The sequence below is a fragment of the Lonchura striata genome, chromosome 2, assembly GCF_046129695.1.
Source record: "Lonchura striata isolate bLonStr1 chromosome 2, bLonStr1.mat, whole genome shotgun sequence".
Taxonomy (NCBI): domain Eukaryota; kingdom Metazoa; phylum Chordata; class Aves; order Passeriformes; family Estrildidae; genus Lonchura; species Lonchura striata.
Window position 1 is genome coordinate 100,024,646 of NC_134604.1, and position 15,367 is coordinate 100,040,012.

Below are 15,367 nucleotides of genomic sequence, written 5' to 3' on the forward strand. Positions count from 1 at the left end.
TTGCATTTTCTTAATGTAGATACATTTTTTTTTTTCAGTTTAAAGTCCTGTGCAAGTGAAATACTGCTTTCATTGATGATGGCAGAAAGAAATCAATTCAGCATTACACATTTTGAAATAGATCCCATAAATTGCCTAAGTCCCTGATTGCAGTGCAAGTCTGACAACTCATACAGCTGAGGCTCTCTCTCTGTTTAGAGAGCAGATAGTATTCTCACTGCCACTTTATTAGCAGAGCAGGTGAGTTTGCAGTAAAGATAGAACTGAGAGAGATCTGCTGACATCAGATTAATATAGACATTTATTACTTGATAGTATTTGATTTTCAAAGGCTCTTGAGAAATTAGTGTTCAAATCTCTGAGATTCATGATGTATTATACCATAGAAGGTCATTTATGTCACTGAAAACTTCATGGGCAATAGCTCTTGCCATCAGATAACATTCAATATGTGCAAACACAGGCTGAAAACTGCATCCATTTTTGGCTGTAATGCTGAAGGTCCAGTCTCATGACCTGCTGAGAGCTCAATTTATCTTACTCGTGCTGAATTAATCATAAAGAAGTATGGGAAACACTGGACCTTAATCTCAAAGAAACTGTCAGGGTGATATTAAGGGATTGTTAGCATTGAACCAGAGACTGCTGCTGCTGGAGCAGGGACAGGAGCTTGAATGCTGTTGGAAGCCAGTCCCATATCCAGACTCCAGGAGGCCAATTCCCTCTGACTTAAGATGTATGGGCAGTGAAAATTGGTTCCAGTACGCCTAACTCATAAAGAAACCAGTACATTTCACAGCCTGAAAATGTGTCAGCAGCCTCTTGGACCTGTGAAGCTGAGCAAAATGGAGACAGAGTCCTTTTAATTCTGCTTTCCATTTTACTACAACTAGTGAAACACCACTGCCTGTCTCATGGCAGAAGTTTACCAAAACTTGGCTCTGAAGAAATTTTTTTGTTCCCCAGAAGAACAGAAAAATAAACAAATCTTTACAAAGTCAAACAGGCATTGCAAGTGTCACTGTACACCACATTTCTCAACTCAGAGGTATATGCTTTCTGCCCTGCTGTTTCCAAGCTACAAATCCTCACATTACTTAAACTAATATCACAATGGACAATTATAATACTCAAAAAATCCATTCTTCTGGGGAGGTAATTAAAGCCTCTAGAATAGGGGGTGAGGGGGCACAGAAGCCTGCAAACCATTCCTGGTGAGGAAAATTCAACAAGGACAACATTTGGGTGATGCACAAACATCATTAGTGGCTCTGCTTCTCTCCAGCTCCACAGTCCAAGGACTTACCTTGAGAAATGTCAAAGCATGAAAAGCCAAAAAAAAAAAAAAAAAAAAAAAGCAGCACTCTTTGCTTTTCTTTAAACCTTGCAAAGGATGGACATTGAAATATCACCTATTATGCATGTAAAAACATTTGCAGTTCTGTCATGGAATTAAGCTATGAAAAAATGTTCATGTAATGAATACAGCCAGATCGCAGGTAACATAACTTTGGAAGGATTTTTTCTGGAAGAAGTGAAAGAGTTTCTTAAGACTTTCAGACAGTTTTATGGGTTTACTCAAAACCCCTGCACTTGTTTTCATAACATTTCTTGTACCTCCAAGGACAAGATGTGTTAGCATTGGGAATAGCTGTGTTCAGGGATGTACAGTGGCTGGACAGCCAGAGATTGCTGGAAATTGATCGGGCTCCAGTAGACAATAGGAAGGAGATGAAAAGATGCAAAATCAAAGCTAATAAAAGATGTGCAGGTATTGTATACATCTGATGTTAGTCACTCAAAGTTTTCATTTTCACGTACTAATGGAAGAAAAATATTCACTGCCTTTATTTTGACATTGAGATTGGATAGACAAAGGGAAGAAGCTGCAAAGATACTGCACAAATAAATATAGCCCTAAATGCAGGGGAAATCTCTAAGTGGGTGAGTGGACGTGTGCATATGCACACACAAGCACATGTCAAGTGAGCTGTTTACATACTGGAACTTCTCAGGCTGGTCTAAATCCATGTGGCAATAGATTGTGAGGGAGCTGTGTCCATAATACCATTCACTGCCTGTGAAAAGGTGTTTTCAACTTTCACTGGCACATAGCAGCCAAAATTTGGTAGCCAAAGAGGACAGTAAATGATGCCTTTGAATTTTTTTTTCTTAGATATAATAATCTTGGAGTAAACAACCATTTGTTCCTCTTTCTTTTCCAGTCTCAAGGCAGTCACAGACTCATCGATAGAGGAGGAAGTTCTCCAGTAGCTCTGGCAGGTGCAGCCTGGGGACTGTGTGCAGGCACGGCCGACCCAGATGCCTCCTGATGCACAACCTGCACAGCTGGGCGAGGCTGGCAGGACCTGGGGGAGAGATAAAAGGCAAGAATAAGCACAAACACCAGCAAGATTTGCAGCTCAGGCCAAGCACTACATAATGATTTGCTGAGGTCAGGGAGAGTTAGATACGTTATTGTTTGTGTTAAAGTTATGTTGTCAGAGTTGGTTCAGCAATTTGAAAGCTGTGAGCACTGAACACCTTTCTCTATGCATAGCTAGGCTGTTTGCCATCTTTTCTTGAGCAAACATTTAAAACACCATAAAGTGTCTGCACTGGAGAGAGAGCTGTGGAATGCATAGCCTTGCTCAGGGTGTAAGATAACCCCAGCAGCTTGGTGAGGATAAAGGATAAGTACAGTTAATTGTTCATATATACAGAACATGCTTTTCCAATTACTGGTGTCTCAGCAGGTACCTGCACCAGTAGTAACTGCAATAGAGCCTTTTTACATGACCATAGTCTCAGAATATTTATGTTCATCAGTCAGTCCACCAGTGCTCCTCAAAGCATTGCTTACAGCGACATCTAAGTTTAGCTAAGTCTGACTGAAGGGAAAACTTTTGAAGAAAGGTCTCAAAGATAGTCTTCAATTTTTTTTTTTTTTTCCAAAAAGACATTGAGAGGGAAGGGAAGGGAAGGGAAGGGAAGGGAAGGGAAGGGAAGGGAAGGGAAGGGAAGGGAAGGGAAGGGAAGGGAAGGGAAGGGAAGGGAAGGGAAGGGAAGGGAAGGGAAGGGAAGGGAAGGGAAGGGAAGGGAAGGGAAGGGAAGGGAAGGGAAGGGAAGGGAAGGGAAGGGAAGGGAGATTTTTGCCCTTCCCTTGCTGCATGTGAGAACTCTTGTTTAATATCAGAGGGGTTGGAGAGCTGTCAGAGGACTCATTCTGGGCAGTGGCTGGCACAGTACTGCCCACAGTGCTGCTGGCCCAGAGTTTTCCCTGCAGGATGATTGGGAGCTGTCCCCACCACACCGAACCATGGATCAGGTGAGGGGCATGCCAGGCACAAACCCACTGGAAATGAGGTTCCATTCTGCAGCTAAAAGCGTGCATGTGCAAATGCACCCTGCTAGTGAATGTGTCCCTGCCTCCCCTTCACTTTCCTCTTGCCAGAGCTGCTCCAGGTGCAACCTTTACACCTGCCCAGAGGTGCTCAGCTTTTGGACCCTCTCGTGCCCTTCCACTCCAGTTTCTGTACACACAGTAGCAATCACAGCAGAGTTTGACAAGTAATAGGTAGAGATGTGGACTAAAGGCCTGTCCTTTTATCTTCCAGGTAAGATTCATAATCTGTGCTTTTACCATGGGAAAATTTAGGATCTTGAACAGGCTGATACTATCCCCTCTGAGAAGGAATTAATAGAAAAGTATGGGATATATAAAAAAGAACATTTGTACTACTGTCACTGCAAGTGAAGAAAGAAATTACCATCTTCTAAAGCACTTAGGAAAAGGGACACATTTTATATTTCACATCACTTAATAGCTAGTGAGAGGAGAAATTAAAGGGACTCATGTAAGTAACTCAGTGGAGAAGTTAGGGGTAGAGAAACTCTTTAGCCTGGGGTACTTATTTCAAACAGAAGGACCTCAGAAAACACAGAAGTAGGGGAAAGAGTAGTTGCATGTTAAGCACAGCAAAATATCTGAAAGTGAGACCAAAGGTGAGGAAACTGAGGAAACTTCATGCCTGAAAAACAAAGAGTCAGCAGGAACTAAAATGCCCTTAGAACCTTTCTGACTGTAAGGGAGAAGAGGGTGACAAGCTGAGAGTGGAAATCAAAAGGAAAGTTCAGGAAGAGAAAATTATTAATATTACAATATTTCTTTATCTACACTAACTCTGATTCACTCAGGGCAATGGTAGCAGGACACTTGCAGCACTGCCTTTGCTCTCACAGTGTGCCACTGAGCTCTGGGCAACTCAGATATGGGGACAGAAGTCACACAAGGTGAGAAGTATTCAAACAAAATTTCTCCCGGAAGGTTTTAGACATGACAAATTAAAGGTCTGCATGAAAAGTCATGGAGAAAGGGAACAGAACAGAAGGATTTTAAGCCAATGTTTCATTTCCTCTATAAAGCCCACCTGTGTTCAGAGGGTTGGAACAAAGCCTATATGCAACACTGACATTTATTAATTTACCATGCAAGAGTTGTTTGGAAGTGGCTTTTTGTGCACATCATGCTTTGGTCCTCTGTGGGTTGTGAGCAGGCTCAGGAAGGTGGGAAGCACCATTCACCCTCTGAGTCAGAAAAGCCTCAGGGGGAACAGACCAACTAACAGGGCACCAGGGAGCTGGGAAACACAGAGATCAGAGGAGGAGAAACTAATTCAGCAAATCCGTAGCACAGGGATAGTGCTCTTGGATGCAGCAAGTTCTGGACAGAAGTTGTGCAGGTGAAAACAGCACAAGAGGATTCTGATTCATTTCTGCTTAGAGGCTTCTTCCAGTAAACAGGAAAGATAATTAATTGCAGGAAGCCTGGAGGTAAACAGCAAAGTGCTGGTCTGTGCTGGGATTGCAGCCCCATAAACCACATGGAAGAACTGTGAAGCTGAAGAGTCAGCTGGCAAAGAGCTCTGCATTCTCCTGGCAACTGAGGACACACTCACTCCTTGAGCCATGGTGCAAGGCTGAACACTGGATGATGGTACTCAAATATTATCTATTAATAAACTTTCATGGTAGTTTTTAACACTAGGAGTCCCATTAGGTAACTATGCATGATTTTCCTTCAGTAGATAGGAAAAGAAAGCACCGAATAACTGGCTGATTTACCAGCTAAAACCATAGCACCAGGTGGCAGATCTAGCAACAAAACATTTCTGTGTCATCTGTTGGAGGTTTGAAGGCAGCAGAAAAAGAGAATTTATGTAGAGAACTACTTATAAAAGCAGTTAAGAAATACACTTAGGTAAAGGATACAAATACTGCTTTACTTAAAAAAGGAGAAGCAAGGAAACCATTACCTTCCCGAAGCAGAAGCGCCTGCTCCACTTTGCTGTGGGGCGTGGCAAGATCCAGGGCACATTTGAGGTCAGCATTTCTGCATTTTGGGTTAGCACCATAGTCTGTCAGCAAGACAACGATCTCCACACTGGATTTCCTGGCTGCCGCGTGCAGGGGAGTGTCCAGCCCCTTCCCCACGTTCACATTGGCTCCTGGGGCGAGCAAGGGCTCGTGGTTAGAGCGGGTGGGCAGCAGGGACTGTCTGAACCTGCATCACACAGGCTGGTTTCCACCAGCAGCCTCAATAGATGAAGGGGATGGATGGCACACAGGACCTGCCCCGTCTCTCAAGAGCAGCTGTGCAAACCTCATCAGGTCAAACACCTGCTCTGGCAGAGTGCTCTGCTGAGAACTGAGCAGCCTGACCTTCAACCCAAAACATGTTCAAAGCCTACCATATGTTCTTTAAAGTTGTTAATGGCATAAAATCTAACATGGATTATGTTAATTTAATTACCAGGGGAAAAATAAAATAGAAACCTTTAGGTATTTCATTGTAATGACTCTGGAAGCACAGCAAGAAAAATGCTTGCCCCAGGCAGGCTGGGCACAGCAGGGCCACACTTTGAGCAGGTATAAGTCAGCTAATGCACACTGACAGCAAAAATTTATGATAGTTCATAGCCTGTATCTGCACCTACAGTGATTATTCTTCCAAGCAGCTTTACTGCTGTCCTCATCATCCACTGAGGAGGAGATGAAGTTAATGGTTCTGATAAATTGCTATGTTAAGCAAGAGTTGATTTTGGTCAGTAATATTAGCCAGAATTTTCTGTGCTTTCTGTTATCATGCTAGAAAACTAAAATTCTGTTTTCACATTCAGATAGTGTCAGGGAGGTGTCTGTAATTAAGAAGGCTTTTCACTTAGGAAATCATAATTTCTTTATCAACACAAGGGAAATATTTAATGGCCTCAAATAAGTCTGACAGAGTCAGGCTCCTAAACAGCTCCTGTGGAAATAACCCATGATATTTTAAGCATAGAGGCAGCTCAGAGAGACCAGTGGCATTGTCTTACACCACCATGGCTCTCCCCTGGCCCCTTTTCCAGGTGTACCTAGCTCCAAAAGCTTCTTGACACATTCTGCTCTCTGGTACGTGCAGGCCATGTAGAGAGGAGTCCCGTGCTGTGGGTCTTCTTGGTCAATGTCAACCTCATGGGCCAGAAGGGTCTCCATGCACTCCCTGTGACCTGTGGAGGGAAGAGCTGTCACTGAACTGCTGCAGAGCAGAACACACCCAGATACAACTGTGAGGCACAAGAGCTGTGAAAAAGCCAAGCCTGTTTATCTGCACCGATACGGAAATAATTTTTCACGAAATGCTTCGTGAATGACAAGAGACGCATTTGTCACGCACTTATTGCTGGCTTCGCTCACGCCCCTCGCACCCGAACGTCACCTCTCTTGACTGCCTCGTGGATGGGCGAGGGCAGGCGGCTCCCCAGCTGCGCCTTGGCCCCGAACTGCAGCAGCACGGAGACACAGGCGGCACTGCCGCTGCAGCAGGCGTTGAGCAGAGGAGTGACCCCATCCACGGTGGCTGCGTTGACCTGCAGTGGGAGACGCACCAGGACAACCCGGTTTGACGGGAGCGCCCTCGCGACGCACCCCCTGGGCACGCCAGGAGCGCGCCGGAGTCAGACTCTTGCCTTGTTTAGTTTCAGGAATTAATTTATTTACAGCTTTCTGAGTTATATGTTGTGACATAACATACTCCTTCGATGTCTGCTCTCTTTCCCCAGATAGCTCCACAAGGCAGAAACCCTGCCTGCTCTGAATGCTCCTGCTGGAGCTGCTAAGAAATGCAATTTTTTATTCTGTTTTTTTTTTGTTTGTTTTTTTTTTTATGTGAAGCAGCTGAGTATCTTCAACACTGTTTAGTTTGCGCCAGCCTCAAGGTGGAACACCCTCAAATGAAAATGGATTTGCTTTTTAATTGAAAACATTTGCTTTCTGTTTAATACTTTCATCTGAAAATGCATTCCCAGCAAAATAAATTTTCATAGAAACATAATCCCAAACAGAAAAGGAGCCTGAAGAAATTAGTATGCATGTGTGTCTATGCAAGACAGAAATTTGCTTCCCCAACTTCTGATGTAAAGAGCTGGCAAGAGCCACTGTTGCCATTCTCCACTGGGACAGCAGAGCTGTAGATCACAGAATCACAGAGCAGGCTGGGTTGGAAGGGACCATCAGGATCAGGGAGTCCAGCTCCTGGCCTTGGGCAGGACACCCCCAGAATCACACCATATCCCTGTTTATGCTATGTTTAACTATGTAGCAAGCCCTCAAGGCCAATTTATGAAGCAATATGCATGTCTTTAGCTCTGTGGCACACTGGAGAAGAGCAATGGATTATGCAAACACATACCAATTTGTAAAATTTCCACTGCCTCCACCTCCTCCCAGTGTCATCAGGCAGGTGTGGCTGAACTGCTGGAGGCACTGGAGGTCTCTTGACTGTTTTGGTGCTGCTTGATTTCTTGCCATATAAATTTTACGTTAAAACTCAGCTGACATAAAAATATTCTTACATATTTCATCCATTCCTTAATCTTTATTGTGAACATGTATTCTGCCTTAGGCCCAGCTGTGGGAATTATTTTATTATGTGGGCTATTTTATTAGCAGATAAAATGTTTCATTGCTTCAAGCGCACCCATTTTTACTTACATGAGACTCCCAACCTTCCCACAGAAAACCAGATGTAATTCCAGTGATCACTGCTGAGGGGGGAGGGGGAGGGTAAATGTGTGAGTTATTTTCTTCAAGGTTATTTCACTTAGCATCTTTCATTCGCTTTCCATCAATCATGACTATGTTTTCACAGACAAAGGGAAAACAAAAGAGAATAAAGGGGTGACACAAGGGGGAGACAAATCTATCACCCAGGGAAACAGAACATTGTTACGTTTTTCCACATTTCTGTCTGAGATGTCCACCTGCATCTTGGCCCTGACACACAGACAGCACATCCAACATCCCCACGGATGCGGAGAGCATCCGTTCCCAGGCGCCCATGTCCCCAGTGGCATCCCCAGGACTTACCTGGGCACCGTTCTCCAGCAGCACCTTGGCACAGGCCACGTGGCCACCCAGGCAGGCCTCGTGCAGAGCTGACACACGGTCTGTGGTCACCAGGTTCACGTTGAAACCCTGCAGCCAGGAGCAGGGCGTGAGGGGAAAGCCCTGCCCCGAGCTCAGCTCCTGCAGGGCTGCTGGGTGCCCGTGGCAGGGGGAGCCATGGCAGAGCTGCGTGTCCAGGGAAAGGGCTCAGCTCGGATTGGTGCTGTTCAGAGACTCCTTGTCCCCACAAGCCACAACTGGTGATAAAACTAGAGTTAAAGAGGGAGCAATTGCAAGCTATGCCTTGGATTTCTAGCTCTTTACAATGCATTGTTAATTGCAGGAAGGGCATCACACTTCTTTAACTTATAAGGTTTACATTCCCTTCCCTATTAAGTCCTGCACCAGGAGCTACAGCTGGAGGGATTCACCTCACCTCCCTGAATGAGGATGCTTCTGGCATCTGCAGGTATATGCAGCTCAGCTGGAGCTGGCATCTCCTTCAGCGGGGAAAAACAGGATTCCCTAGGATATGCTTCATCCCATGCTAAAGCCACTATTTCCAGTAGGGCAGACAAATTCTATCCTAAAAGTTCTTTCATTCACTGCATGGGGTGCCCAGGTGTGTTTCACTCAGAGGTAATAAGTACCTGGTAAACCTATAAGAGAGATGAATCAAATACCACCCACAAATCCCAGAGTTCCTCTTAACTGACCATCCAGGAAATGTTTTATGCTGGAAGAAAGAACAGTGATTTACAAATGCCTTATTTCAGCTTTTTCCCTAATATACAGTTGCCATATCTATTCCTGTACAAAGACAAACCAGGCCTGTTCACAAAGGGGAAAGCAGTTGTCATATGTGTTTTCCTCTGAATGCAGCTAAATCTCCTGGTAAGTAGAATTTTACAGCCATGTGTGAGAACAGGCCTGGAAGCAGATTCATTTTCTGCTTGATGCCATATTTTGAAGCACAGTTGGTGTCTGCCTGACGTGCTATAGACAGGGCAGCTCACGAGATGGCAGCAATGCACTTTTTGGTATACAGTACCCAATGCAATGGGCAGAAAGGAGTACCTGGGAGCAACCTCACACGGCGAAAAAGGCAGGAGTCCTGACACCATGAGTATTAAATGTACTATAAAAACTTCACGCCAAATATTACATGACAGAAAAACAATCTTTTTCAGTCATGTGAAAGTATTATTAATGTAGAAGTTGTTGGTAAAATTTCTCATGCATTACAATGGTGCTAGGAGAATAGACAAAAGCTTGAAAAAATAGAATTATCCCATTTTCTAATTGTATGGTTGTTTCATACTTTGTGATCAGCATATTCCTTGAAGATTAATTCCTTCTAGATGTTCCTAATAAGTAGACCTATTCTCAATCATTATTCATATATACATGTATAGATATACATTTAACAAATAAAACTCAGTCATGTGAAGTAAAAAAATAAGCACTGTTATCTTGGGAAAAAACAGCAATTCCTTCCATTACAAAATGAAGAATAAGTTGTAGATCTTACAATGGCTGTTTGCCAAACATCACTCATGATAAACCTTGTTTTCAATGTACGTGAAAAATCAAACTCTTTTTTCAGGCATTGAAACAGGCATTGGTGAATTCTTGAGCCATTTGAAAACTCCAGCACTACATCACCTCCCTATGTCCAGGCATTCCCTGTGCAGCCAGAGCCTCAGTGGCTTTCTTGAAAGCTGTGGTGCTGCAGTAGAGACTTCTGAGTGTCCCACAGATACTCAAGTACAGTCCCATAATTCATTTCAGAATAGTAGTATAATTATATTGGAAGCAATGAACAATGATTATGCTGCTCCATGAACAATTTCATCCCTGCATTTATCAATCTGTGGGGACTCAGCTCCAATTCAGGCTCTACAGGCATTGCTGCCCTGATCTCTTTTCATCAGCAAGGACCTTCATCTTTTACTCCCAAGATTAAATGTCTTCAGGAAAAGGAGAAATGGTAGATTAACTAAATGATATAACCACACTGCTGAGTGCTTCCTCAGTGTACAGCCCTGAGCAGTGCATAACCAGGGCATCTGGTGAACCACCACAAGACTGGGTGCTCCACAAAGTGGTGTAAGGTCAGCATAAATGGAGATAGAGGGGTCAGAAAACCATCAAATCCCTAAATGAATAAAGTCTCTTTTTTTTTTTTATCTCTAACCTCCATCTCTTCCTTTTCCATAAAAATCACTTTATGTCAGCAGGTGAAGGAAAGAGGGATCAGAAAATGGAAGGGCAAATACTGTCTGTAAACAATATTCTCTTTTAGCTGCAGCTATGCTTCAAAAGATGTCTGGAGAGGAGACTTTCACACTGGCTGCTCCACTTCTTGAGGATGTTGTCCATTAGAGCTGTGGCCTCTGGTAATATTTATTTACCTTGACTATAAAAAGTCTGATAGCCAAATCAAAAGCTTTACAGTGAAGGAATTAATTTCTTTGCAGTTGCTTTGGGGACAAGAGGGAGAGGGGGACAGTTACCTATTCATGCTAGATGAGGACACTGAGTTTAAGCAAAGGTGGTAAGGAAGATGATTGGCAGAGCACAAAGAACCATAACCTCTTTTCATATCCAGCTTCTTTTCCTTCTCATGTATTCTCTCCTCCTCTCTTCCTTTTGCCTGAACTCTCAGTTCCTTTTGGAGCAGAGGATTTCAGGCTGACTTCATAAAAGGCAAGATGCACTTTTACAGCTTTTTACTGTTTTGTTGGGTTTTTTTTAATAGCCTACATATACATATTTATTGTCTCTATTCTGAAGCCTAGTTGCATGGTTCATCATTGAGAAAGAGCACAAGGATCATTGTTTATTATATAGCAAGCTGCAAGGTGTGATATTCTTTGTCCCAGGCTTGTCCCTAGCTTCTTAACTGAGCAAACTAATACATGCCCAGAGGTGTTTGTGCTGATATATTATTCATACAGCCATATTTCTTATGCCCTGTTGCAGTCTATTACCAGCTCACCAGCCCATAAATGCAATTCATGTGAAATCCCCTTGCTTCCCAACCTTTTCTTTCCCTGTGGGCTTTTACCTGTGCAATCAAGGTTTTCAGAGAGAGAAGGCGTCCCTGGAAGGCAGCATCATGGAGAGGGGATCGATCTGCCCAGCTGCCTGAAACAGCAAATGCATGGAAGCTAATTCAGGGGTGCAGCAAGAGCAGATCTTGGGAGGACAGGAGAAGCACAGCCACGTGTAAATGCAGATCAGGACTGAAATCAATGTGGCTTAGCAGTGAAACTGATTAATTAATTTCAGCAGAGCAGCTGAGGAATAAGAAATCCTGGCTCACTTAGGGACCTAAACAAAAGCTTCTTGGCAGAACTTTTAAAAGAACAGTTAAAAACATGTTTCAGCAAAGATCACTAGTTTAGTGCTGCTGAATCTCACATGGAGACTTCAGAACCCTGCAATTCTCCTACTCAAAACCATATCAACCTCCACCTTTCCTCAGGAGCTTTTGTCACAAATTGCATCCCAGCTTCTCTGACACTTTGTTAAGAGCCTCATAGCAGGGTTGACTTGCCCATCAAATGGATTCTGGCATGTCCTTGGCAGTTTTATTTCCTGCACTGACAATTTCATAAATAACATCCTCCCTCCCAGACTACCATGTAACAGATTTAATCATTCTCTTCACTGAAATATTTTAGAAAATACAAGGAAAAACAAATTCTGCCTGAAGGCTTTACTTTTCTTCTTTAATAATTTTGATATGCTGAACTGTTAAGACTCCTTCACAAAGGCTCACTTGCCCTTTTTCTTATCCTAATCTATTTATACGCCAAGAAAAAAAATTCTTTAGCCTAGCTACTACCTACAGGCATAGACATTCAGCTCAGGTTAAATCCCTGCCATTCAAATAGAGAGCAAATTTACTCATCCTACATTAAAATTTATAACCATCCTGTGACAGTGTGTAGTAAGTATTTCTCCAAAGGCCAGCTGTATTTCCAGTGCCACAGGACAGAAGCAATACCAGTGTTTGCATTCATGCTCTGCTGTACAGCAAACCCATGGGCACTGTATTTGAAACCCTTGTCCTGTTTAATTTTTTCAGCTATGCTGCACACCAGAGAGAATGGAAAGGGTGATTTATCTCCATTTCACATGCTACCCAAGGCAGGGAGAAGTCAATGAGAGGCATGGACACATCCATGGGGCCTTGGGGCCAAGGACACAGTAAAGGTTTTACCCTTGGCCAAAAGAATCTCCTTTTGTTACCCAAGGACCAGCACTTCAGCTGTTGGTGTTACAGTTTTAAACATAGTGTTTACTTTTGTTTCCATTGATTTACAAAGCGTTTCCTGGGCTCCTAAGGCAGGAAACTGGCATGGAAAGACCAGCTGGCACAATATATGGCAAGGCTTTGAATGACACATCAGTCAAAATGATGGAAATGGGAACCGTGTAGGGACCAAGAAACATCTTCCTGAAAACCTCCCAAATACCCCACACCTCTCATCATGCTGGTGACTGAAACAGGCAAGCTTGGCTCAGAAAGTCAGAAGATGCTGCAAGTGACAAAGCCCAGAGCCCTTACACAGCAGGAAGATTCAGGAGTTAGATGACAGAGCTACAGGGCATTATTCAACCTTTTATGCAGAGTACAACTCGTGCAAGTGCGTGTTCTCACATGCATTTCCAGGGCATTTCCACTGCATGTGGATGCACACACAGCCTCAGGACAGCACACACTGCTGCACCCTCCCACGCCAGCCACCACAACCTACCTCCCTGAAACGTGTGGCAAATATAGTTCCCATAGGGAGCACATCTGCCCTGCTCAGCCGGGAGTGACATGCCTGAAAGTGCTCTTTTTAAATGCCTACAAATAAATTATGCAGCCCTGCTGCTGCTGCTGTGCTACTTCACCGCAAAGAGAAAAGGTTGTGAAGCTCTGGCTGTAATATGATATACTGCCCCAGCAACCACATCACATGATCTTACATTTTGTAAGATTATCCTTAATGGCTTTCTGCAAATGGCAACTTGCAGATAAAAATATGTTATGGCCTGCTGAATCTCAAGGCACCTCAATAAGAACCTGCTTGAAGGAAAAACTGCTGTTCACCACATGTCAGACTATGATTGCATAAAGGCGCTTGGAAAAAAACAACAGCAACAAATGACTGGAATTACATTCTAGAGAATAAAAAATAAATTAATAACCAAGACATGCCTGTATATATACAGGCTTCATAAAGGCTTTGTTAAAAATGCTTGGCTGCAGTATTTCTCTTGGCCAGATCTGAATCTCCCTGCTTTGGGTGGCCATCCCACACCATCTGTGTTGTGATGCCATTCCTGTGCCTGTTCATGATGGCACAATCATGAAGCAAGTGCCCAACAAATTAATCTCATTGAAATGTGTGATGTCACAACGCTGATCAGAATCTTCAGCTAGGAAAATAAGCCCTCATTAGCAGTAAATTTAAAATGCTGTGTCATTTTAATTAGTGGAATTAACAGGAATACAAACCCATGCATATTCATTATTATGGCAGTGATGTGAAGGATTAAAATCAAAAGGATAAAAACAAAACCTTGACCTGCTAAGTAACCTATGAAATACAACATATTATTGTGCTGTGTATTTTTCAGAACAATTTTAACTGCTTTCATTTTTATAATCTGATTTAACAAAACAAGGATTCTTGGCTTGGATTCATAAAGTCATCAGTTATATCCTCCTAGCATCTCCTTTCAGAAAATCAATGTGCTAAAACTTTTCCCTAAATATTCTCTGGCAGTAAAACTGGATGTTTAGCAAAACCATCTGTAACCACTGATAAAGAACACCTTGTATCTGAGAACAGTATTTTTATTTACCATGATGCATTGACCAACTGTTGTCCTCATTCTAGCTGGGTAATTGTTGGAGTCTCGTATTTTGCACACCTAAACCATGCCAACACATACTGACACTGCAGAGACCCCAGAAATGGGAGGCACTTCAGGTTAAAGCATTTACCCCTGCATTTAGCAAAAAATCCCTCATTTCATGGTGACTCGCTGTTTTAAATCCTCAAGTTACAAAAATGTGGCAAATCAACACTTAAATGTTAGAGTCCATATTTTTACTTTACCTGGGACTATTCCATAGATCTCTTCTGCTATCCTGGCAGCTTCTTTTCTGTTGCCTTTAACAATATAGAAATGGGTCAGCAAAGCCAAGGAAATCTTAATTAAAAGCTTGAAGCAAAACAAAGCAAAAATGGCAAAATAAATGTTAGTGAAAGAATGGAGTATAGAGGTGCCCTCCATTTTGGTTTGCTCTTTGAATAGTTTCTCAGGTTGGCTAAGTTGCACTGGGCTATTCTTGGTATCATATGTCATTTATTTTAAACCCTTCAGGACCTGCTGTTCCTCAGTTACCAAAAATACATCCTGGTTTTATTTGGTATGAGGTGTTTGATGCTAAATAACAATATCAAGGATAAGATATTTTTAACATCTCTGTATACAGGAAACAAATGAGAAAATCCTTTCCAAACCTACATAAATGAGAATAAATTTTCAGACAGATGCTGTCCATACCACCTGAAAGCCTAGACATCCACATTAAATTTATTTTTAGAGGTAGCAGTTCCATTTACAAAGACTGCATAGATAAAGTTGCAGAAATTGTTCAGAGATGCTGCAAAAAGAATACTTTTCTGTTTTTTCCATCTTGAGAACAGGCCTTGCTGGTACTTAGATACAGAACAAAGGCAAACATGTCAAAGAAAAGCATTATCATGAAAGAATTTTAAATAAATCCATGTGGCCAAAGCCAGGGCTAAGAAATCAAAGTTATTCTAGGAGGAGAAGAATACACTGAAATTGCACAAAAAGAAACATATAACATATCGGATGCTCCTCAATTTGCATTTTCTCATATAGTTTTTTTCCATTACTCAAGGAT

The 15,367-nt window shown here is 42.6% G+C and overlaps 1 protein-coding gene across 2 annotated transcripts; it reads right to left on the bottom strand.

Annotated features, from left to right (window-relative positions):
• Window positions 1-1,790: 1,790 nt before the first annotated feature.
• On the bottom strand, window positions 1,791-14,774 carry ASB11 (ankyrin repeat and SOCS box containing 11). Of its 2 annotated transcripts, none has more exons than XM_021532346.3 (7): window positions 14,550-14,774; window positions 11,495-11,574; window positions 8,407-8,514; window positions 6,758-6,908; window positions 6,414-6,548; window positions 5,316-5,507; window positions 1,791-2,369 (listed from the first exon to the last, which is right to left on the bottom strand). In XM_021532346.3, exons 1-7 carry the CDS (start codon window positions 14,725-14,727, stop codon window positions 2,245-2,247), a joined length of 969 nt encoding a protein of 322 aa, XP_021388021.1. In that variant the 5' UTR covers window positions 14,728-14,774; the 3' UTR covers window positions 1,791-2,244. The 2 variants fall into 2 exon arrangements, with proteins under 2 accessions (XP_021388021.1, XP_021388022.1); XM_021532347.3 differs by lacking the exon at window positions 14,550-14,774 and adding an exon at window positions 13,194-13,347.
• Window positions 14,775-15,367: the final 593 nt, after the last annotated feature.

What these genes read in the sequence shown, in the direction of transcription:
- ASB11 (XM_021532346.3), bottom strand. Translation starts at nt 14,727, where the DNA reads ATGGAGGGCACCTCTATACTCCATTCTTTCACTAACATTTATTTTGCC. An exon ending in GATCTATGGAATAGTCCCAG is followed by an intron (nt 11,575 to 14,549) that starts GTAAAGTAAAAA and finishes TTGCTGTTTCAG; the next exon opens with GCAGCTGGGCAGATCGATCC. An exon ending in GGCGCTTCTGCTTCGGGAAG is followed by an intron (nt 2,370 to 5,315) that starts GTAATGGTTTCC and finishes TCTCTCCCCCAG; the next exon opens with GTCCTGCCAGCCTCGCCCAG.